This window comes from Ambystoma mexicanum, chromosome 8 (assembly GCF_040938575.1).
Source record: "Ambystoma mexicanum isolate Mex_15411 chromosome 8, UKY_AmexF1_1, whole genome shotgun sequence".
NCBI classification, from domain to species: Eukaryota; Metazoa; Chordata; class Amphibia; order Caudata; family Ambystomatidae; genus Ambystoma; species Ambystoma mexicanum.
The window spans coordinates 1,239,757,046-1,239,782,279 of NC_090929.1; the positions used below are offsets into that span (position 1 = coordinate 1,239,757,046).

The 25,234-nt window shown below is 44.9% G+C and overlaps 1 protein-coding gene across 2 annotated transcripts in view; it reads right to left on the bottom strand.

Annotated features, from left to right (window-relative positions):
* Positions 1-25,234, bottom strand: part of LGI1 (leucine rich glioma inactivated 1) — a 216,881-nt gene that overhangs the window by 102,557 nt on the left and 89,090 nt on the right. For both annotated transcript variants that reach the window (XM_069611347.1, XM_069611348.1), the window contains 2 exons: positions 6,180-6,251; positions 6,021-6,092 (listed from right to left, as the gene is read on the bottom strand). In XM_069611347.1, the coding sequence (XP_069467448.1) occupies positions 6,021-6,092; positions 6,180-6,251 (144 nt within the window). The remainder of the gene's footprint in view (positions 1-6,020; positions 6,093-6,179; positions 6,252-25,234) is intronic.

Below are 25,234 nucleotides of genomic sequence, written 5' to 3' on the forward strand. Positions count from 1 at the left end.
GGCCTGCTATCCCTGCAGACCTCATCCATGTGATCACTACTGTCTGCAATGTGGTGTACCTGCACCCGCTGCTTCATCAGTAATCACCTGACACTCATTGCCCCTTTGCCCAGCACATGATTCGCACATTGCAAAAAGGGCAAAGGACTGGGCTGATCACAGTTGTGCCATTGGAACAGTCTGCACATCTGGGAACCAAATGCTGGGCTGTTGGACATCACAGGCGGAGCACTTAAAGGAATAGTGCCATCAAAAATGTCATTGGCTCAAAGGATGGCCCATCATCAAAAATATTAATTAAGAAAGTAAACTCTTGAGAAAATGAGGCTCAAAGTCACAGATTTAAAGCACTAGGAGGCATCCATTTTGTGAAATGGATGAGCCTCCTGTGCTTGTGTTAATTTCTGCTCTTGCGGCACTAATGAAGCAATGAAGCAAAAGCCAGCCAGCTGTAATGAACAAAAGCTACCAGCAGGTGGCTTTTGCTTCATTATTGCCAGAGAGCAGAGATTAACACAATCTGGTAAGTGTTTTAAATGTCCTTTTTTAAAAGCACTGCAAAATAAATGCTACAGTTTTTTTTCAAACTTAGAAAGAAAACCGCAGCATTTATAACGTTGTATTTGTGTTTGCTGCGGCTTCAGCTTTGAGTCTCCTGGGCTCCCACGACCCAGGTCGGGAGAGCCCAGGAGAGTCAAAGCTGAAGCCACAGCAAACATAAATACAACGTTGTTGTATTTAAATATGCTGCAGTTTTCTTTCTACGTTTCCCGGAGCCCTAGAAACGTAGAAAGAAAACAGCATTTAAAAATATAACAACGTTGTATTTCTGACTGCAGCAGCTTTGACTTTGAGTCTCCTGGACTCCCCCGGGTTAAAAATGCTGCGGTTTTCTTTCAACGTTTCCCAGAGCCCGTGAAGCATAGAAAGAAAACCGCAGCATTTAGAAATACAACAACGTTGTGTTTCTGACTGCGGCAGCTTTCACTTTGAGCCCAGGTGACTCAAAGCGACAGCCACTGCAGTCAGAAATACAACATTGTTGTATTTATAATTGTTGCGCCTTTGCTTTTTGCCTTACATTTTCTGTGCTTCCCTGGGCTTGAGGAGCACCGAATACGTAAAATGAAAGTGAAGGCAGCTTCCCAATCTCATGTACAGCTCTGCTCTGGCTGCAGTAAGCAAAAGGTCCCAGTAGGGGGCTTTTGCAGCTTGTTTAGTGCCGCAAGGGCAGAGCTTAACATGAACTGATGAAGCTGCCTGAAATGGCAAAATGGATGATCCCATGTAAACGCTTTGAGCCTCGTTTGCTCAAAAGTTTACATAGGAACTTTCATTAAAATTATGTTTAATGCATGTTTTTCATTATTGCCCATCTGTTGGGACAATAATATTTTTGAGCGCATTATTCCTTTAACTCTCATTTCTTAATGCTTGGGTCACACTTCCCTGCAGTGATAGAGACACTACTGGATAGCAAGGTTCCTCAGAACGACTGATAAGTTAGGAGCAGGGCCAATCACAGGCCACAAAATTTGACATTCGACTCACATCTTGGATAGTATCGGATTACACCATATGTTAGGCCATGTCCCTCTATCACTCCTCCTTTCCACCATAGTAGATGAGGCAAGACCCTACGGCTTTCTCTATGCCTCTCACTCTTCGACACCCCACCCCACAACACTGTAAAATACAGGGCGTTCTGCCCCTGTCGGCACACAGCAAAATATTCTCTGAACTCACACCTTTCCTGCTGAGGCCGACTGGCCAACAGCGCTTTGGAGAGATAGTAAGGCTTATAAGCAAAGTAATGCTTTTTTTTTTATAAGAGACCTACGTGGGTGGGAAAGTTTCAGCCACATCTTCATTCCCAGACATTTAACTGTGACAAAACACCATGCATGCACGTGAACCACGCCATGATGCTGGAAGAGCTAAAGACACAGCGTCTTCTGGCTCCCGCGCATCTCTGCTGTTTTCTTCTGCGAGTGACATCTTTTGCCTCGGTTTGGTTTTCTTTTTGGCTTTTTGGATCTTGCCAACTCTGCATGGACTCTGCTCTTTGGATTTCCCCTCTGTTTTGCATATTGAAGGATCTAGACTACGTGACTACTGGTTCGTAACCTGTTTTTTTTTAATAGATTTTGGACATTGACTTGGTAAACCCCTGGATTTGTTCTCCTACTTAAGGATTCTGCTTTGAACTTCAAGTACTGTAACCTGGTTACCTTCCTTCTCCCCCTTTCCCTAGCCTTTTGTGTCTTTGTGCCGCACGGGCAAGATCTCCCCCTATCCCTAGCCATTGAGCCCTAGAACTGCTTGGGTAGTGTCCTGTCTCTGACTCCCCTCCTTTCCTGCACACATCTGGAGACTACAGGTACCCTTTGTTATTTAGGGGGAAGGGCTCAGGGACAGCACCTGCAGGCTTGTATCTGATGCCTGCCCTTTTCCCTTTCAGCTGCGGAGGTTATGTGGCGGGCGTCTTTGATCCTGTTACCCTTTTGCCCAATTGGTTGGCCAGTAGAGTGGTGTTTTATTCCTCTATGGCTGATCCGTTGGTTCGAAGGTCATTAGTTCACCTGGGACCCAATCCATGACAGATGCAGACCCATGTGTTTGAGGAGTTTATGAGTGTTCAGGCAGTCATAAGCCAACCTTCGCAACAGCGCATTGTGAATGCAATTTTTAAAAGTATGGCAATAACATGGTGGACAATGCTGATTTGCATTTTCAGAGCGTAATGTTGTGCCAAGAGAAAGAGGCAGGTTTGTCAGGGTACCAACCAATTGTGTGGAAGATCAGAGGAGGACTTCCTGTGGTAACTCAAGAAGTGGATGGAGTGTAGGGTCAACGTATGAAGTATGTTTTCTTGTCAGTGGTTCGGCTCCATACTTGAGGATTACTAGTAACAAAATGGTTCAGGCATTTGTGTCATGAATTTGGCATGTGCAGATGCTCTTGTGGCTACATAGATCTGCTTTGGATGCATAGTTTCTGTTTAATGAAGATTGTCTTCCCCGTAACATATGCAAGCCAAGCACACAATTCCTAAGCAGCATCAATAACTTTGCTGCAACAAGCATCATTTTTATAAGAGTAAACACTCTAATTGAACATGCAAATGAATATTTACCCAATTAAGTGGGGAACCATTGCCTATTGAGAAAGAAATACAGTGTATTTTTTCATTTCAGAAAACTAATATTCACCCTTGGCTGTGCGTTCTTAAGTGGTTTAACACCCTCACCCCTTCAGCATTAGATATCTAACAAAATAAGATTATGGCTTAAAAACTTCTCTCAAAGTATCATACTAGGTGATTTCAACCTTGGCTTCAGCGACCCCCTAGACCCTAATGCAACCTTAATCAACAACTCCTTAGAGGAACTAGGTTTTACCCAAAAGATTACAGCTTCCACCCATACCAAAGGCAGAACCCCCGACTTGATTGGCGAGCACAACTGCCCAATCACGGTCACCTCCATCATGCCCCAGCCCTGGTTCAACCACCATTTGATTACAATCTCACTAGAGGCATCAGCTACGCTGCTTACCCTCAGTATAGCACCAGCGGTCCCCACTAGAAATAAAAGAAACATTACCAAAGAAAACCTCCTCCCTTTGATATTACCCACTCTCAACTCTATCCCAGACCATACTGATCCCCTTACTATGGTAGATATGTACAACAAAGTGATGTTATCAACCCTTGATGACATAGCACCACTAAAAATGAGAAAGAGCAAACCTCGTAAACATGTGAATACATGGTTCACTCCACACCTAAACGTAATTAGACAAGAGAAACGTTGCTGCGAAAAAATATGGAGACAAGACCCATCCGAGACTAATAAGAATAACTTGAGCAAACAAGCTACCCTCTATAAAAAAGAAATTATCCTTGTTAAACAAACATCCTACAACCTCTGCATCTCCCAAGCTAAATCTAACACCAAAGAGATTTTTGCTATTCTGAAAGAGGTAGAATCCCCTATCCAAATTCCAGACTCCTGCCTCAAGGTCAAAAATTGGTGCACGGGCATACAAAACGCTCTAGCCAATAAAATCTCAACCCTACAAACTAAGATCAATAATAAAAAAAGACACTCTTCTTACCACCTCAAAATCTAACAACACTAATACTACAGCACTGTTACCTATTTTCGCTCCACCTTATGTAGCCAGCCCCCATTTCAACTTTCGCAAAGTATCCACTATAGAGGTTGAAAAAGTCATCCTTACTCTTAAGCCTTCAAACTGCCATGGTGACTTATGCCCAGCGCAACTTATAAAAGATGCAGCTCGTGAACCTTCCCCTTTCATTACCAAACTTATAAATGCATCCTTCACCTCAGGCACCATACCTAATAACTTGAAACAATCCTGGGTCCTCCCACTCCTCAAAAAACAAAATCTAGATCCTTGCATCCCTACCAATTACCGCCCTATCACCACAGTACCATTCCTACTTAAAATCCTTGATAAAATAGCATACCTACAAATCCAACATTACCTCGATTACAACAACCTCCGAGGAGTCCGACAGTCTGGCTTCAGACCTCAACATGGTACTGAGACTGCGCTTGTAGACCATAAGGCACAAATTGATGAGTTGAGAGACGAAGGCAAGACGGCACTACTGCTACTCCTTGATCTCTCAGTAGCTTTCGATGTGGTCGACCATGAGATCCTCTGCAAGCACCTAGAGACGGCAGCCCATTTCTCCCAAGAAGCAATCGATTGGATCCAGCCTTTTCTCAATAACAGAACAATGCAAGTCTTCTGCCCGTTAGCTGCTGCAGACCCAATACCTATAACTTGCAGTGTGCCACAGGGCTCTTGTGTCTCGCCCACTCTATACAACATCTTTACAAAGCCCCTTTTCGATGATCTTGACGGTCTGCTTATCACCTACACAAACTATGCCGATGATACCCAGATCCTCATCCCGCTGACGGGGGATTATGACAAGGATTTGGCCTTTGTAAACAGGGTGTACCTCATCATCCAACCATGGATGGTCTCCCACGGTCTATGCCTGAATGATGATAAAAACAGAACTCCTCATCCTGGGCACAACAGCTAACCTGTACAAACTTGGCCAGAATTACTCTGCATTTGAAATTGATAATAATACCATTGCCGTGGCTAAGGAGGTTAAACCCTGGGCTCCACACTTACTTTCAAAAGACAAATAAACGCTATGGCCTCCGCCACATCCTAAACTTGCAAACTCATCAGAGCTGCCAAACCTTTCCTCTCTTCCAATAATTGCATTACCCTAGCTAGAGCTTTGATCCTGTCCAAGTTGGACTATTGTAATGGCCTATACGTAGGCAGTAACAAATACATCATAAACAAGATTCAAATCTTGCAGAATAATGCCTTAAGAGCAGCCCTCAGTCTCCCAAAGAAAGCCCACATTTCAGATATTAGAAGATCTGTCAACTGGCTCTCCACAACAGACAAGATCTTCCTTAAATCTGTCTCTTTGATCCATAAATGTCTCCACCACTCTGCCCCTCTTTACCTGACAAAGAGATTTACTAGACAAACCTCTTGCCGCCCCTCCAGAAAGGTCAATTCTAAACTCCTTTTGGTGCCGAGATTCAAACGCACCACGACCGGGCGGTAGTAGCTTTCCCGTTAAAGCTGCACAACATTGGAACTCTCTGCTGCCACCCCTAAGGGAAGACCTTCCTTATACCCAATTTAGATCCAACCTTATCCACTGGATTAAAGAACATGACAACTAACATACTTGCTTTTATCATCCATTACCCTACATGCTCAGCTATACCTTGGAAATTCTGTACATTGCACTGTCTGTAAATTTGTTTTAACGTAACTGTTTTCAATGATGCAGATGTGTCCAGTACTGTAACCATATATGGGCTCCATCCATTTCGCCAAATGTAACCTAAGCTCTACAATCCTCTTGTTGCTTTTGCGCCCTGCTACCCTTGGGTTAGGCGCGCATTACAAATAAATAAACAAACAAACATGGCTGTACTTACAGATGAATCAAAGTTTTTAGTCCCCGGAAAGCATTTCTTGAAAGAGATTTGATCTTGTTGTTCTCTATAAATCTGCAATTAATAAAATACATCATTAGTTTGACAGTGTTCATGGAAACTGCTCTTTACCTCTTCCCAGCATGAACCATTAGTACTTACAAATATTCTAGATGGGGAAGGCCGGTAAAGGCATCGTCGCCAATAGCATCAAACGTATTAGAAGTAAACAACCTGCATTGAACAAACACAAGGAACACAGTGAACCTTCTTCTCCAATATTCAATTCCTGGAACACACTCATTGCTGGCAGCACAGAGTAACATTCCCCAGGCTCTAGAACATTTGTACTTTTCTGTGAAGGATGTCACAGCCTTTGTTAAGATGTGTCATTCCTTCTAAACTCTCCAGCCCCACTCATTTAGTGCTCCCACTGAGAAACAGCCCAACTTAAAGTAGTGGATTTTTATTTCCAATAAAGAACTGGGTTCCGAACACTGAAGTAAAACCATAACATTTTAAACCTATCCAAACATATAAAAGAAAACAAATACATAAGCAGGTAATCATCAATACATATTAGCCAAACAAGTACAAGTCAAATAAATTAGATTCAGGATTTTTCACAAAATTAAGTGTCCAGGAATTGAATGTAGATCACCTAGGAGAAAATACCAGGGGGCTGCTGTCACCACTATGAAGGATCGCATCAAAGTGTAAGTGTGCAGAAATCATTACGTTCTGGATTATCCCAAGCCTCCACTTGCCACATCTACTATAGGCAGCAAAACGGAGGGCTGACCAAGGCTCATTTTATTTGTTAAAGTTGTCTATTATTAGTTTACGACAGTCCAATAAAAAGCAGAAAAATCTGTTTGATCACATTATTTTTTGTTTAGCTATAGTTCCAACCAGGAAAAGTATAGAACAACAAACTTTAAGTTTAACTTGAAGTTTTCATCAATACTATATGAATTCTCTAATGATGTCTGTGTATTGTGAGTGGGTGTGCACACCTCAAGTTTTACGGAGCTTCCTTTTTTGTGGAGAGGAAACATCATGGCTGGAAATTAGACCAAGGATAGCCATTGGACCCCAATGGAGAGTCAGGTGTCTCAGGCCATTCATCCTCACATCCAGATCCCAGTGCTGTCTGAATAACTATATATAGTTCAGAGTTGCAAGTATGCTAATGGTAGGGTGATTGTTGTGAAAAATGGAATGAGAGCCAAGCCCATTGTGCACTATGTACTTAGTGATTTAAGCATACAATCCTTTTATCAGATATTTTTGTCAAATATAAATATCTGCAGTCATTCTTATGTTCTTAAAATGCACTTTGAAGTCATACCAGCCAGCCAGGAGCCTTCATTGATGTTATGTGTTCCCTTCTCCTTTGTCAGGCGGCATTTCAAAAGAGTACAACTGGAGTGTGCCAGTTGGAGTGGTAACCTATCATTTATTTGGTTATTCTATGTTTCAATAATGTGCTTTGCTCAGTAAAAAACATGTACTGTTCTGATTAGGACTACATTATATACTCGAAGTGACTATTATAAATGAGATTTGTACATTTTTAAAAATAGTCAGTTTACAATGCTAGCATAATTAAATAATTTCCTTTTTTCAAACTATCTCCTTTTGCTCTGAATTCTCACCATTTTGTCTCTCAGAATGTCTTTTCTTGCAAAGGCTCATAAACAGGTTAAAACCAATGATCAGTTTTTTTAAAATGTTTTGTTAAGTTATTTAACTGTCTTTTATACTGCACACCTAACCACTGTAGTTGTCTTAAAGTCCGGAAGCCATGTCCGTTTGGGAAAACTGTGATCCATGCCCAAGGTGCAAATCGGACTGTGAATGGGGAAAAGGTGCATATGATATTTCAAAAAGGGAGAAAGTCTGGAAACAAAACAGACAGACATAGGTCACAACAAAAAGGGAAAGATAACATAAGGATGAGTGATGGTGATTGCTAGGATGGATGTATAGTGGTATGGGTATAGCCCAAAAGAGGCCATGAAAAGAATCAAGAACTGTCCCTGTTGGCCAATTCACATATCCTGTCAGCTAGCAGCACAATGTGGTGTTGGTATTATTTAAAAAAATCGAGTTATGGATGTGTGATGGCCTTGAGATGTGCTCAAGAGTTCTTGTGAGTTGTCGGGGCTTGACCACTAAGCCAACTATTACAGTGTGCACAAACACGAATAACGAACAAAAATAGAAAATAACATACACAGCAGTAAAGCCTACAGCCTGGACTTCTGGACCCTTGTAATTGGTCCATCAGAACCCCAGAAACCTTAGCAGAGCCTATACACATCTCCCGTGACAGCCCCTGTATGGACAATGTGCCACTGGGTGATGGTGACATTGCTGCAGGAAATGCATGGGGGCAGCCTCCAAATAACAGGCGGGTCCCCATCTCGGGGGATGCATATGCCATTTCTGTTCTAATTCTATGTTTAACTTGAACGAACAGGGCACCCTCTTTCCTCATCGAGGGCTTTGTGTTTCTGTTCTCATTGCACTGCTGTCAACAACAGCTGGGGTGGCTTTAAAACACGCCCAACACCACCAAAAACATAAGAGTGAGATAGAGAGAGAGGGGAAGAGAGAGGCAGAGATTGACAGAGTGCACGGAAAGAGAAAAAATGGGGATAGAAACAGAGAGAGAGAGAGAGAGAGAGAGAGAGAGAGAGAGAGTGAGAGAGAGAGAGAGAGAGAGAGAGAGAGCGAGCTAGGTTGGCGAATGATATGCCAAATACAGCTAGAACTCTGTATTTACATTATGCCATGAAAAGAAAATGTACCAGCATGACAAAGTAGTAAATGTGCATTTTATTAACAATGAAGGGAGGAATTAGTCAATAAGCACTTGACAGGAAAACTGTGCGGCCGAAAAAGGAAAACATTGCTTCAAACTGTATAATTAAACATGCAGAACCCCATTATGGAATCTATATTGGATTCTGTACTGACTGGCTGTCAGTCTGATCCACTGTCCCCAAACTTTTCGCGCTCTGAAACACTTGTGCACGAGCGCGATAGAAATAAAATATCAATCAATCATAATAAACTTTGGTTTAGGCCCACCTCGCTCTGGGAAGCAATATGACACTGAACTGGGTTTCAAAATGCCGGAACAAGAAAACCAACCAGCAAACCGACTGAAACTTTCTAATATTGGCTGGTGGGGGCTTCCAATGCCTTATGGGGCTCTGATAGGGCTTGTAAAAATGCACAGGTCTTTGCGGAGAGGAAGAACGAGGAAACCCTCAAAGCACAGGAATCCTTCTTTACTTGAGAGGAGCATAGCTAGAGCTGCTCACACAGTGACATGAATCCCACTATTGTTTATACGTTCCACTATTCTCCTTTGTGTATGGTTCTGATCCACCTCAATATATTCTTTTTCTTTTTTTATAAACACATTATTTATTAGGTTTACAAGCACATCGTATAGTGCATTTAACAATACGGGAGATACGCAAATAGTATTGACATACAGAGAATGTAGAGTAGCAATGCACCAGGCTTTCAGCCAACAAATCATGCCACACATTTACTTTTGGCAGACAGAACCTTCTCTGCAAAGTCTTCTTCAGGTGTGACAATTTCATAGCAGAGGAATCACACCAATTACACTCTACATTAACAATCTGGGTTCCAACCACATCAGGTAGTGCATCACAATCCTGGGCAAGAAGAAAGGCGCCCAAACATCTCAGGGTCTAGCGGTCACTGTAATCATGGCATAACAATCACGTTCAATATCACAGCACGATGTCATTACTACCACCCAGGCTTTGTAGGTAGGAGGTGTAACGCTTGTCCATTTCAGTAAAATACATCTGTGTGATACAATCATGCCAAGCAAAAGACGTTTCCTATAGCTCTTAGGCAGACCAGGTAACCATCCACACATGCAACACAACAGTTCATGCAGCACAGTATAGCCATTGTCACCACGCAGTCCCAAAACAAAAGAATCACAGGACAGGACCAAATCATATGTATAAAATGTGCAGCATGCATGCGACACAGAGGAGACGTGCCATCCATCCTAGATTCAAAAAGCTGGTGCCGAGGAGGGTCACGATGTGCCCAGTGCAAAGTTGTAAATTGGATCAGCTTAAAGCTAGTGCTGCTAGCACACGTGCGTGTAATCTGACATAAGTGGTCCCATTGTTTATCACTTACTTCGCTGCCACATCCTCCTCCCATTTGCCTCTAGGCAATAGAACTGTCCTTGGTGCCTCCTGTTGAGCCATACAGTATATAGAGGAGACCATGTTACTACTGCCAACCGCATTAATGAGGAGGATCTGCGGGAGAGCTGTAGTCGACGGTTCCAGAGGGAAGACCAGGAACCACACAGGAAAAGCCGCCCAGACTCCACAATATTGACATAAATGACCAAAACCTACCCCTGTTTTACCAACAAATTGTTCTTGCGTAACAAATGTCACTCCGGGTACAAGTCATACATTAATCGAATACTCAGTCTCACCTTCTATGTCACAATGGTCTCATCAGAGGAATGTTTAAAAGTCCCAATCCTCCAGGCCGAAAGTCCCGGTGCGTAAGGAAATTACACAGACATGCGGCGCAACAGCCTACGCCAGGCATGGACAGCGCAAGCCACTGGATCAAAACAGCATTTGTCTGATATCTGAAGAGATACAAGGCATCCCTGAAGGGAAAGAGGGTGAACTGAGTCTCTATCGATCCGTACGTGCAGTGAGTAAATAGAGCATGGCATCCAGTAGGTGATGAATTGAACGTGCAAGGTGAAATAATATAGCTCCATATCGGGGGCTCCAGAGTCTCCCAACCCAACCGGGGAGCCTTACAAGACAAGTCAGCTTCACCAGTAGTGATTTGATCTCGATAAAGAATCCCACCCCCGGCCAGTATGGTATATTCTGAAAATAGTACAATCATTTCGGCAGAATCACCCTTTTTAGCGATGGCAATATGACCCAAGGCCGAAAGAGGAAGGGTACACCAGCGGCTAATCTTACCATGGAGTGTTTGAAGATATGTGCAGTGGTTATCAAGCAAAAGGGAGAGATGGTCTCTACTGACCCTAATTCTAAGATACTGCACTGAAGATTGTTCCTAACTGTACAAACCCATATCAGGAGTTGGTTTCATACTTTCGTTCAGCAGAAATACGCTTTAGCCCAGTAGATCCTTATCCCCAACACATCACCAAAGGGGTCTACCTCCCACGTCAGCTGGGCCAGGTTAATTACAGGATCTTTTAAGTATAAAACAATGTCATCCGCATAGAGCAAAACTAGCTCAGCGTCACTCCCATTGACAGGACTCGATTGAGGCAACACCTGTGAAGATGTCTGGCCAGAGGCTCTATCACAATCGCAAAAAGCAACAGTGACAAAAGGCACCCTTGTCGTGTCCCTCGACCCAGGGTGAAAGGGCCCTAACTCCTACGAAAGCTGGCCCCTACATAAAGCAGCCTGACTGCTTGAAAAAAATAAGGCCACAGAATCGAATGCCTTTTGGCCATCTAAAAGGGCAGCTACCGCCTGTACCGCATGATCAATGGGGGCAATAATTACAAACAAATGCCTCACATTAAGTGAAGTGGGCCTCCCGGGCATAAAGCCGGACTGATCCGGATGAATACTTTTGGAGAAGTGGGGCAATAGTTGGTCTGCCAGGAGGTTAGCAAATATTTTCCTATCTTGGTTCAATAACGAGATCGGGCAGTAAGATGCACACTCAAACTGGTCTTTTTTGGGTTTCAATATAAATCACACAACCACCTCAAACTGTGCAGGAGGCAGAGTCCCTAACTGCAATGAATCTTGCAAAACCTGCAGCATGTATTTGGACACTGCAAGCCCAAATTCCTTATAAAATTCAGCAGTTATGCAATCTGAACCAGGGGCCTTAGAGGAACTTGGCGCTTTAATAGCAACAAATATCTCCTCCAGGGTGACAGGTGCAGCCAGCGTCTCACAGGCGTCGCAATCTAATACTGCCATCAACGATTCCTCCAAGTACCCAGACAGTACACCTAGTAAATAATGTTCTCTAGCTGCATACAAGCAATGATAGTATTCCCGGAGGGTCTCCAGTATTTGGTCAGGGTCCAGCACAACCTGCCCACTAGTCACCCTTATTGCTGCAATATCAGAGGAGCCCCCCTCACACCAAAGCATCGGTGCTGGATTTCGACCTGGCCTGCCCTGTCTCACCAAATCTCCGAGCCAGAGCAGGTGGTGCCGTATACTTAGCCTCCCTATCAGCAGTAGCTTGAAATTCATCCAACGTGGGCTTAAGTGAAGCAAGAACTGCGATTCCTTGTGGGCAGCCCAAGTGGAGTTCTAAATGTTTCAGTTTAACCTCCAAGTCTCCCAATTGCCGTCTGATGGTCCTAACAAACCCGCATTCGAGGCCTATACAATGCCCCAGTAAATACTTGAACATTTTCCCAAACCACAACCATGCTGGGAACAGAACTTATGTTATTGGTAAATAACGTTGACACAATCTCACCAACCGCAGCACGGAATGCCACGTCCTGCAGGACCAGGGACTTGACATGCCAAAATGATAGCACTACAACACCAGGATGTACGCAAATCATCCATTGAATCAGAGAATGGTTACAAAGTGTCCACGGGTGAATTTTACAATCCCTGGTCATATGTACTAATCCCTGGTCACCCGGGGCCCCACCCCCCTTTCCTCCTCCCCTTCCTCCCACTCCCCCTGAACTCAAATCTGACTTTGAAACCCCCTTCATCTACCTCCTCTCCCCCCCAACTTCCCCTCCTTTTGAGTAAATTGTTCTGCATACTGTTCCATTGGTTTGTCTCATGTTTTTAAAAATGCTTCTTTTATTAATGTACCTTGTTGTTATACTGTAAAGAGCTCTGGAGTAAAGCGCTATATAAACTCAATGAACATAAACATAAAACACATACTAATGCCGATCCTGCGAGAGCATAGTCGATGCAAGATTGCATATCATGAACTGTTACGTAGTATGAATATTCCCTACCATTACGATTCAATGTACGACACATATCAACCAGCTCCAATTCATCCATACAACAAAGAGCCATACGAGCAGAGTGCGTAGTAGGCCTAGGGACGCCACCAGATCTATCCCTAATTGTGTCAGACGCAACATTAAAGTCCCCAGCCCAAATAAGATCAGTGTGAACATACGGGCTGCATCATAGGCCTCATAAAAGTTGGGGCCATCCACATTAGGTCCATAAATGTTAAGGATTGTTACCTGTTTATGAGCCAAGATCCCCGAAGCCAAAACAAATCTACCCGGATCAATGTACCGGTCTAGGACCCGGAATTCCAAACATTTATGAATCAAAATAATCACTCCCTGGGTTTAGGTTGAGAACAAAGGATAATATAGGTCTGCCCCCCAAGCTTCGGCCATCAACTCATTGGAAGCTCCTACCAAATGGGTTTCCGAGCACAATTTTGGCCCTGTGTCTCTCACAGTAATTCACCACCTTCCTAGGATCTTTTCAACACCCTCACATTCCAACTCAGAATGCTACAGATTGCCATACTCTAAAACAGGGGGAAATAATTGAAAGAGATAACAATGTGTAGCACCACCAAACCCAGGAGTAGATGAAACACCCCGGCAGGCATATGCTCTATCGGACTCAGATCCCGTAACCAACACTACAGTAAGACCAGACGTGAACCAGTTTTGAATTAAATCCCAACCTTCCCACAGAAGTCAAGAACCTCCACCACCCACACTGCCAAACCCCAACCTGCAGTGAAAAATCCACCCCAAAATATCTTCCCCCACCACATCAGCAAGGGCAACAACCTAGCACGTCGAACTCAGCGACCTGGCAATGAGGAACAACATGTTACCACAGCAAATGGACTGCAGTGTTACATACTTGACTGTAGCTGCACTGGCCAATATCATAAAAATTAAATAGTCCTTAACCCCTTAAGTGCCAAGGTCGAGTATGCTCGTCCTTTTTACATAGACTTGCATAATAGCCTGGCAGTTAAGGCCTATTATAATCCAACATGGATAACCACACAGATAACCATACTGCAGAGTAATTAGTCCAAAATGACCAAAAGCCACCAACCATTAGCAAGACAAACAAACAGATAAGAGGAACATTAGCCACTTGTCGACTGCCTAGACACAGGAGTCTTTATACTATAAAGGGCATCACCCCTTAGGCAGAGACTCCAAGAAGTCCTGTACTTCAGCCAGGTCTGAAAAGAAAGGTGTGTCTTATTGTAAATCACTCAGCACAGAGGGATATAGCATAGCATACTGTGGGCCTCGCTCGTGGAGCAAAACGGTTTTGCTGTTAAGGAGAGATGAGCCCTCTGTACCGAAGGAGTGAAATCAGGGTAGGAAGAGATTTTTGCTTCCTTATTTTGAAGGTCTAGCAGTTTCCGGGCCCTTTGTAGAACCATGTCACGGTCCATGTAATTTAAAAGGCATGCAATCACAGCGCATGGGTTCTGACCAATTTGGGTATCTGGGGAGAAACACAATGAGCTCTTTCAACTAGGAATTGGGATGAGAGTGAGGTGGTCCGCCAGCACCTCTTGTCTAAAGTCCTCCAAAAACAGTTCCATGTTCTGCGATGGTACTGATTCTGGAATCACCACCATTCTAATATTTTTTCCACGTGACCTCGCTTCAAGGTCCTAGTTCTTCACCTTTTTTTAAAAAAAAACAATTTTATTAATTTTATCAACAAAAACAACTTACAACCAAACTTGCAGTATTCATAATAACACTTTTAAAAAAAATCATTGTGTATGTCATATTCTGTCTACTGCTTCCCCTTAACCCCCCCCGTTCAAGCCTACTCCACTTCGCGATTCACAACTTCTTCTTCTGCCGGAGTTCCGTTTCTCATGTCCTCGCTAGATTCTTGGTAGCTCGACCCATTCTGGGATGATCCGTATAATGTGGCTACTAAGTGTTTCCATGCTATCAGCGTTTCTGCCTCTTCTTCTCCACCTCTATTAGCCGCTTCTTGCCAGACTGCTGTTTCAGCTTCAATCCATTTCTGTAGGTCTGCCTTCCAGACTTCTATCCTAGGTCTGTTACATGCCTTTCAACCCATGGCAATTCTACGCTTGGCAAGTATGTAAGTCAAGTCTTTCAATTTACTTACATGTGTCAATTGGCGTGGCCTTGGGAATCCCCCTATCAAGCATGCCCACACTGATTCAAAATCTATCCTTATCCCTTTCTACTTTAACCACCGGGCTACTTCTTCCCAGAATTTCCCAATTACGGGGCATGCCCAAAACATTTGCATCATCCCCATGTTTTCTTCACAACATTTGGGGCATACCTGTCTTTTTGCGTTTTTAAATTTGGCTAACCTTTGGGGTGTCATGTATGCTCTGTGGGTTATATATAGCTGGATTTGTTGTAGCCTTGCATTCCTGGATACTTTCTTATGGTATCCTTGGGCCCTCCCCCACATCTTGTCACTAATGGGTACCCCCGCCTCTTCTTCCCAGTCATATCTTAGTTGTGCCACTTCCTTCCCCACCTTGGACATCAGTAGTTCATATAGTCTGGCTATCTCGTGTCCTCCTTCTGCTACATCATATATGATTTCTATGGTAGCGTCAGGTGGCTCTCCCAGTGTTATTTCCAACCATATCTCTCTGATTCGCTGCACCAATCTGTTATATGCCATATTTTGCCCAGCATGCAACCCTGTCTCCTCCATCAACATCTCAAATGCATTAATCTCTCCTTCTTGCCATATGTCTCCTATTGTTACAATTGCCACCGGTTCCCAGTATCTCCTAATCGTTTTCATTAGTTGACTGTCCCCTCCAGTCAATACTACCAGCAGTACTTGTGGAGAACACAGGGTTTGGTTCTCCATGGCCTGGCAAGTCCTTTGCCATATCTCCCACCCCAATGCCAGCATCTTCGAGCGCTTTTTCACCTCTAGTTTGGGCAGCCATATTACCTCTTTCAGATAGTATGGCGCACACTCCATTCTCAACAATCTGGCTAGCTAAGTAGTAGATTCCATAGTTTAACAGTTGTATCCCCCCTTTATAATACGTGTTTTGCAACTTCCAAAGGCCATTTCTGTTCCTGGTCACATGCCATAGAAATTCCCTGCAAATGCTCTGTAGTTTAACAAAGAACCTCCTTGGTATCAAGTATGGTATATTCCCGAAAAAGTGTAATAATCTCAGCAATACTACCATCTTCAATAGCACCCCTCTTCCCATCATCGCCAAGGGGAGCTTGGTCCAGACCCTCATACTGTTTTCAATATTTTTAATTACTTTCTCCGTGTTGTGTTGGTTTTCTGCTTCTACCGTATGGTAAATGTCTATCCCCAGGTATCTGAATATGCTTGTTTCCCATGGTATTTGCAGAATTGGTAAGTCGTCCCGTGGGATCCCTATATGTCTCCCCAGTGGAAATATGCATGACTTTCGGGGGTTCACTGCTATACCAGATAGCAACGCAAATCGCTCAAGCACTTCCAGGATGTAATGGAGGTTTTCTTCCGGATATCGTAAATATAACAGCATATCGTCCGCGTAAATTGAGACCAAATGCGGTTCCCCTTTCATGCTAATCCCTATTACCTCATATTGCTGCCTCAAGTATATCGCCTGGGGCTCCAATGCCAGAATGTACAGCATCGGGGACCACAGGCATCCCTGTCTAGTGACCCTGCTTAATTGCCACCGCTCTGAGATAACTGCCCCCGTTTTGACCCTAGCTTGCAGTGCACTATACAGTAGTTTAACCCATTTAAGGTACTCCGGCCCTATTCCATATTTGGTCAAGGCTGCAGTCAGCCAGGGCCATTTAACAGAATCCAAGGCTTTTATTGCATCCAATGATACAATTGCCATCTCGCTCGCATCCCCTTTCGTGTATTCTATCACCCTGTGTAGTCTTCTGAGGTTATCGGATATGTTCCTGTGCGGGACATATCCTCTTTGATCTTGGTGTATCAATTTGTTAATGACCCATTTCATTCTGTTTGCCAATACTGCCGTAAGTATTTTACTATCTTGGTTAGGCATCGATAGTGGTCTGAACAATCCGCAGTCCTTTCCTGACTTATTGGGTTTGGGGAGTGGAATAATTATTGCTTCTCTCAGGCATTCTGGTAGTTGCCCTGTTTCGAATGCCTCATTCAACATGTCTAGCAGCGGGGGAAGCACCTCTGTTTTGTACATTTTATAAAACTCACTAGGGAGTCCACCCCCCCTGGGGTCTTGCTCGTGGGTAGTTGTGTAACCACCTCTTCCAGTTCATCTAGAGTGATCGGGGCCTCTAGGTCCTACCACTCCTCAGCACTTATTTGTGGCATGCCTATGTCCTCCAATATGTCCATCAACTCCCCACTATCGCTTCCACCTTCATCCGCATACAATTTTTGGTAGTATTCTAGAAACTCTCGGTTCACACCTTCTTGGGTGTCTATTATTTGCCCATCCTCCCTCATCATTACTCTAATCACAGGCTTTTGTACAACCATGCTAGCATCCTTCCAGGCTTTTCACCACCCGCATGTTGCCTTTCTACATATTTTTTATAGTTCAGATTATATAAACTTCCCCAGTGTTCTGCACACTCTTGTTGTAGTTGTCTTATCATCTCAGCATCCTCTTTGGTGTTACTACCCCTACCCAGGACTGTCTCTAGCTTGGTTTCTGCATCCTGCAATTCCTTTAATATTCCTCCTTGTAGCCCTTTAGACTTAACTATAGCTATCCTCTCACTACCACTTTGAAGGCTTCCGACAGTGTACCGGCTGACCCGACACTCCCAGTATTGAACTCAAAGTAGCTTATAATTTCTTCTCTTAGGTCTTCCCTGAACATTGTGTCTTTCAGTGCTTCAACTCTGAGTCGCCACGTTGGAATCCTGGCCCTTGGAAGTCGGTATTGCCATGTTGAAATCAGAGGCGAGTGGTCCGAGGGGACCCTCACTTTATATTCAGTCTGTACTATTTCTGTCATCACCTCCTGTGTGGCAAACATATAGTCTAGTCTAGTATACACATTTTGTGGTGCAGATTAATGTGAATATTGTCTTTCTTGTGGGTGTTGCTCTCTCCACGTATCCACTAACCTGGAATCTGTCACCAAGGTCTGCAAGGCCTTAGCAGTGGGGGTGGGCCTATCTAGTTATCATCTGACCTGTCTATCTTTGGGTTCAGTGTACAGTTAAAGTCTCCGCCTTAGATCACCGCTCCTACCAGATATACACTACATTTTTTGTACAGAGTCTTAAAGTATGTCACTGTGTCATGATTTGGGGCGTATGTATTTACAATACATATTTCTTTATTTTCCACCAACCCTCGCATTACCAGCATCCTCCCGTCTTCTTCAACCATGGACTGTGTTAACTGAAATGGAACATGTGGCGCTACCCAGGTAATCCCCCCTCTGGAATATGCCGAGTATGTTGCACCAATTACCGTCCCATACCACTTTTTCTGGATCACCTCGAGTTTCCTTTTCGTGAGATGGGTCTCCTGTATCAGGGCAACATCTATTTTCTGCCTTTTTAAATACATCATGACCTTGTTCCTTTTTAGATAACTATTAAGCCTTCTGACATTCCAAGAGATTACTTTAAGGTCTCCCATATTCTGGCCACGTTCCTCTCCCACTTTGTATCTCTGCAGCTTCTAAGTAGAGTGCTGCCGCTCGTTTAAGTAAGCTCGTTCCCCAACTTAAGTTCCCAACTCCCCTCCCACTTTCCCCCGTCCCAACATCAACCCCCTTATTAACCTTTCTACAAACTCCCCAAGAGTCCCCCCCATCCCCCCTCCCTTTTAGTCCCCAACTGTAGCCCTGCTCCTTCCCTGGATCTCAGGCCTTCCCGCATCTAGTCCTGCCCTGATTTCCTCGGCGCTAAACCCCGCAGGTGGTTGCCTCACTACTGGCAACCTAACTGTCTACCTAATAGGGTGCAAGTTGGGGTTTCTGTGTCCCCCACATCAAATTTATCATGTTATTTGCCCGCCTCTTGTTTGCCTTACTATTAGCCCTTCTTTACAATACTATATTCAAGTCCCAATGTCATTGTGTATACAGCACCTCAGAGTCGGAGACCGATGCTTCATCTTCCGTCTTTGCCCTCTACCACTTCCTTCTGTTTCTTGTGGGCCATTCTGTGTGTCCAGCCAGTCCATTGCTTCTTCTGGGGTTTCAAAGAACAGTGCCTTATTTTTGTGGAAGACTTTCAGCTTCGCTGGGTACATAAGCATGTATTTGTAGTTCGCCTCTCGTAGTCTCCTCTTTACAGTTCCAAAGTTTAGTCAGCGTCTCTGTACTTGAAGTGTGTAATCCGGATATGCTGTTATTGTTGCAGTTGCTCTCTTTATCGTGCCCCCTTTGCGAAAATATTTTAGGATTCTCTCTCTGTCCTGGTAGTTTAATATTTTGGCAATGATGGGCCTTGGCGGGGCACCCGGCGCCGGTCTGCGTGTCAGTGCTTGGTGGCTCTCTCCACTGCGAATCCTTGGGTGAGTGCCCCTCCCTTGATTTCTTGCAGCAACATAGTTTCAATTTATTCGGTGGGGTTTGTGCCTTCTTCGCCTTCCGGAAGACCTATAATGCGTACATTATTTCTTCGGGCCCGTCCTTCGGCCTATTCTGCTCTATTTTCCAAGTTATTTACTTGTTGACGGAGCGTATGGATCTCAGTGACATTGGCTTTACAGGTGGCGGTATTTGATTGAACCTCTTTCTCCAACACAGACAAGGAAATGCCAAGACACACTGCGCCAAAAATGCACATTTTTGAAAAACAAAAGTGTATTTATTAATGCAGAATGGTCAGCCTGACACGTGTTTCGAGCCAAACCCGGCTCTTCATCTGAGGCCTATTGAAGGAGGAAGGGTACAAAACGTAGAGGCATAAATTGCCAATGTATTCTGAGCCATTTTTTCTTGTCCTTCTGTATACGGCCAGTTTTCTTTGCCGCAATTGCAAAGCTTTAGAGTACATTGGCAATTTATGCCTCTACGTTTTGTACCCTTCCTCCTTCAATAAGCCTCAGATGAAGAGCTGGGTTTGGCTCGAAACACGTCTCAGGCTGACCATTCTACATCAATCAATACACTTTTGTTTTTCAAAAATGTGCATTTTTGGCGCAGTGTGTCTTGGCATTTCCTTGTCTGTATCCAATTAATGTGGGATTGAATTGGCAGTCCACCCACATCCCCTAGACACCCGCTGCCTTCTTGCTTACTAAAAGTTAACGTACAAGCGCTGTGGATATTATTGACTTTTACTGCCAATTGTTACTTGTCTTTCTCCAACACCCCTGTGCATTCTGCAATCGCTCCGACGCCTTGCCTTAGGAGGGTGACATCCACTTGCACTGCGTCAATTTTGAATTCAAGTGAAGTTTTGAGGTTTGCCATGGCTGTTTCTAGCTTGGTCTCCCACGTGACCTTTAGGTCTGCTTTTGCTTCTAGTATGTGTCTTTCGCTGCTTGTTGCTTCTTTGTCCATCTGTGGGTTTTTCTCTTTCATTCTTGCGCCTTCTGTTGGTTGTGGCGTGTTGGTATATTCCTCTATGGCGGACTGTTTCCCTTTCAATTTAGGGAACTTTGACGCCATCTCTGCGTTTGTTTGGGTGTGTGTCCTAGGCGCTCAGAGCCCTGGGCTCTTCTGTGTTGGCTTCTCTGGTTCGCCCTGTATCTCAGGTATTATGTTTGGCGCAGTTTGTTGTGCTTGGCCTTGGATTATCTGTTATGTTGTTTCATTTGGTCAGGGTCCAATGCTTTACTAACTAATATTGTGGTATTGTTACATTGGCACTCGCACCGTGGGGCCTTTTGTTGGTCTCCTGTCCGCTTTTGCGCACGCCCTCGCAGTGGGGCAACGTCTGTTCTTGGGTGCTTCTTTATATGTTATTTTATTCTTATTGTCCCTTACCCAGTTGGGCAGCGGGTCCTCCGCCTGCATGCAATCTTGCAGCTAGCTAACATGGGCAGCCCAGTGCCAAGAGGGGTGTTTGACTCTTGGTCTTACTTCTGGAGTTGGGAACGGGGTGCCGTTTTCTCCCCTGGCAGGTCCTCTTTGTGACGCCTGACCTGTAGTGAGCCGTTTCCTCTTCTCCTGGGGATCATGAATAACCACTTTCTGTGGTCTTGTGTGCTTGTCCTGAGAGCGGGGTCACTCTTTTTGTTGCAATGCCCTTTCTTGGTTGCAGCGCTGCTATATGGGCCGAATTGTAATGTGTTTTCTGGTTGCGCTGCGTTGGTGTGCCAAGTCTGGATTCTGGTATCTGGCCGGTTTCTTTTACCACGGGGTATGGCACTTATTTTCTGCACTTTCTCTTTTAGGGCACCTCTGTTGTTTTTATCCACTTAGCCTTTCCCAATGTTGTTCTATTAGCCAGCCCTTCCTGGGCTCACATTGGTTGTTGGCTGCACCGTTTAGTGGCTTGGTGCAGTTTCTATTGTTGTACTTCGCTGCTCCCGGGCTTCTTGGGCTGGCACATCGGATCGTTATGTCCCTCACCGGATGTATGTTCCCTGCTGCAAGGTTCGTTCTGCGCCTGGCGCACTGTATCGCTGCGCTGCTTAGGGTTTTTATTTCCCAGTTCACACTACCGTCTCCTGTCCACACAGCTGCTCATTTCCAGTGTCTCTACGGGCCGTCATAACCCGCTGCGTATCAGCGGTGGCCTGGGGCCTGCGGCTCCCGTGGTCTCTACCACATCCCCACCATCAGCTGGAGGGTGGATCAGGCGGGGGTCTGTTAGACCTTTTTCCTACTGCAGCTCCAGCTGTCAGCACACCAATCCATGTCGCATCATTCTCTCGGTGACCCAGATCGTGGGGGGGTCGCTTGTGCTCCGTTGCGCAGTGACGATGGGCCACGGCTGGCTGCGCTTCTCGCTTTCTTCACATTCCTGCCAGCAGCAAATGGGTTAGTCAAGCGGCAATCTCCCATACCTTCTTTCTTCCATAGCCTGAGCTTTCAACACATAAATCTGTGTTACTCTCGTCTTCCGGCCGCGCGGATCTCGTCTGTGTGTCACGTTTCACTACACAGGCATGTACTAATATCTTTCTCGGCAGCAGGGGAGTCTTCCCATTTTCCTTCTTGACTGCTGCTCGCCTGAGTTTCGTTTCTTCTATCTCCTTTGTTCTTCGGAGCGGCCATTTTGGGTGGAATGCCTCCGGGGTCTCGTATCTGCAGGCTTGCAATTTTCTTTACTCCTGGAGGTCGAGTCTCAACATGACGTGGCCCAATGTATGCAGCTTGTCTTCCTATACCTGGAACTTCGTTTAGATGGCCTTTTCATGTTATTTGCCGGCGGGCATTTCCAATATATACGGACGGATCTGCAGGAGCTCCCAGGTCTTTCAGCCTCCCACATGGCTGGCTAGCCACGCCCCCTTCCTCGTTCTTCTCCTTAATAGTTTTCCCGTCCTGTTGTAGTAAACGAAGGGTCTGGTACACCTCTGCATTTGTGTCTTTTAGAACTCAGACCCTGTGCTCAGTATCAAAAAATGCACCCACGTTCATTCTATACACGCTCCTGCATATCGTCTACCTTATATACTTGACCATCCAGTTTGGTGTTCACTGAGGTGAACCCTGCTTTCATCTGGGCCAAAACAATAGCTAAAGGAGGTGAGAAGCTGCATTAAGCAGCCCCCTGCACCAACCTACCAGGAGACACCTTTTCCTCTATAAGAACCGTGACTGACGCAGTCCCAGGTGCAGACAAAGTGGGTTTACTCGATGTCGGACTGTCCTTATGTAGAAATGACGGATGGGATTGACGTTTGTTGCCCTTGGCCATGTGTAAATCTCTTAGCGCAGGATAAAGGGTACACAACAACACAACAAGTTTCAGACTCTTGTATGATGTGGAAATAAGGTAAGCACATCAATCACAAGCGCACCCAGGTGCAGTGAGCTGCAAACAACTTTAGGGACCATTTCAGGGCACTTCCAACTAGAACCTGGAATCACTCATGCATTAAACCAGGTTGAACCAGGAGAACCACCAAAGTACCGTGGCCCCCTTCAGCGCTGCACTCGTGGAGATAGTCTGGTCACATTGCCATGCCAAAAGGCCAGATCGCACAAAAACAAAAGCTGATTGTTGCCAAACGGTGGCCCTACAATGCACCGTTGGAGGACAGAGTCCCTGAAAATGTAATGGTCTCAGTAGTGGAGCACCCAAAGTGGGTAAATCCAAGGTTTACCAGTATGGTAAGTATGAGTTTCTGATTCAACATGTCAAAATACAGACTAATTTTTTTGGAGATCGCATATCATTATGCAAATTTCAACTTCAAAGGTAAACTTCAAGTAACAAAGTTCTTCAAAAGAAATTACATTTCATCAATTCGGGTGAAACAAGAGTCTTTTTTTTATATAATCACGGAGAGAAAGTGATGATGCATAACAAACACTTCTTCATATCCCTTTACAGTGTTCATTTCACCAGTTATTTTCAAAAGCCATTACATTTTCAGGGACTCTTTGTCCTCCAAGGAGTGCATTATATGGCCACCGTTTGGCAACATTCGGCTTTTGTTTTTGTGTAGTAGTCCCGTGTCTAAAATGGCCTCGAGACATTACCCTATTGCACCAGAAATTATTTTACTGAACTCTAAATCTATGTACTACAGTTTATGTTTTTTACTCTTGAACCTCATTACAAGCTAGTGCTTCCCGCACCCACCTATATTTCGTTAAAAGGCCAGATCGCCCCAGGCAACACCTTCAATTCTTAGCATCGAGGCAGGGTGCACTCAGGGCACACACAGCATATAATCCAACACTTCCAGTCCCAGATCACTGCTGACAGTCAGGCATCTGCTTCACCAGGGATGGAGTTCTCAGTGAGGATCACTCACACCATGGTATGATATCACTACCGCCACTCAGAGGCCAGCAAGTGATCCCAGCAGCTGCTGCACCCCAATACAAGGTACCACAGTCAGCCCAATAGCATGCTGCAGCTGGCCACAGCACCTACCGCCTGCTCGCAGACAGCCGTGCACTCCAGACTCCCAATGTACCATAGGCCATCCGCACAAATCCGAGAGAGCCTCTCACAACAGCCGACCTTTCAGCACAGGCCTGGACCACCGCAGGCAGTCCAGCATCCCACTGCGATGGGGAAGCAGTTCCCAATATGGATCAGCCGCTGTAGAGGTATGCGATCACTGGCGCCGCTCTCCAATGGCAAGCAAACAATCACAGTGCTGACAGACCGCACTCCTGCCACAAGGCGCACCACCGAGTCCGGCAGCTAATCACAGTGGGCCAGAGCTCCTCTCTCCAACCTGCACACATTCATTCACTTCAGCCTCCGGGAGCGTAAGGGACCATCCACCAACAGCAAATTGGGCCGTCCATCGCCGCCGAGGCTTCTCTCCAAGCCCGCCTAGGTCAAGCATTAATGAGCCTTGACAGCTCCAGATGTCAAGGCCTCCTCATGTCATGGCCAATCCACACGCCATCATACACAGAAACCAGACTGAATGTGCTGCACAGGTTTCCACACCATAAATTGGCATTAGTTCCAAGCAGTCGACGGTGCTTCCAGAATACGTCCTGCTCCTCAGTCAGTCCAATCGCAGAGCTCATGAAACTGCGGCCATCTTGGTCGGGAGCTCGCGCGCACCCCCCAGCTCAATATATTCTTGGCAAAGGAGTCTCTTGTACACTTGATCAGAAGCTCTGGAATTTCCATACATTAATATAGACAACACCATGTTGTACCTCAGAGATATTGTTAAACAAGACATCCTACACTTTGCCAATTGCCTGGCACAACCAGAACTTGATGTTAGTGAACAACCGGAAGATAACCCAATAAAACGGATTGCTTTATTTCTCTTTTGCATCATGAAGTGATCAAACAATGGATGCCAGCTCTAAAAATCATAGCAGTGTCAACATTATTCGTATTCAATGCCAAAGCATTAGGCTTTGTGTAGGAAAGCAAACTACACATGGACCAAAACATCAAATCCTTGACCGAAAGAGCACAATTCCAGCTGCATATCCGCCCATGGACTTGACCTACTTTCTGTGGCACAAGCTCTTGTTCTTTACAGACTTGACTCTGGAAACTCCTTCTTACCTGGTATAAAGCAAAAGAGACAAGCACTTATAAAAGCCATGCAGCAAGCAGGTTCATTCCTGCCACCAGA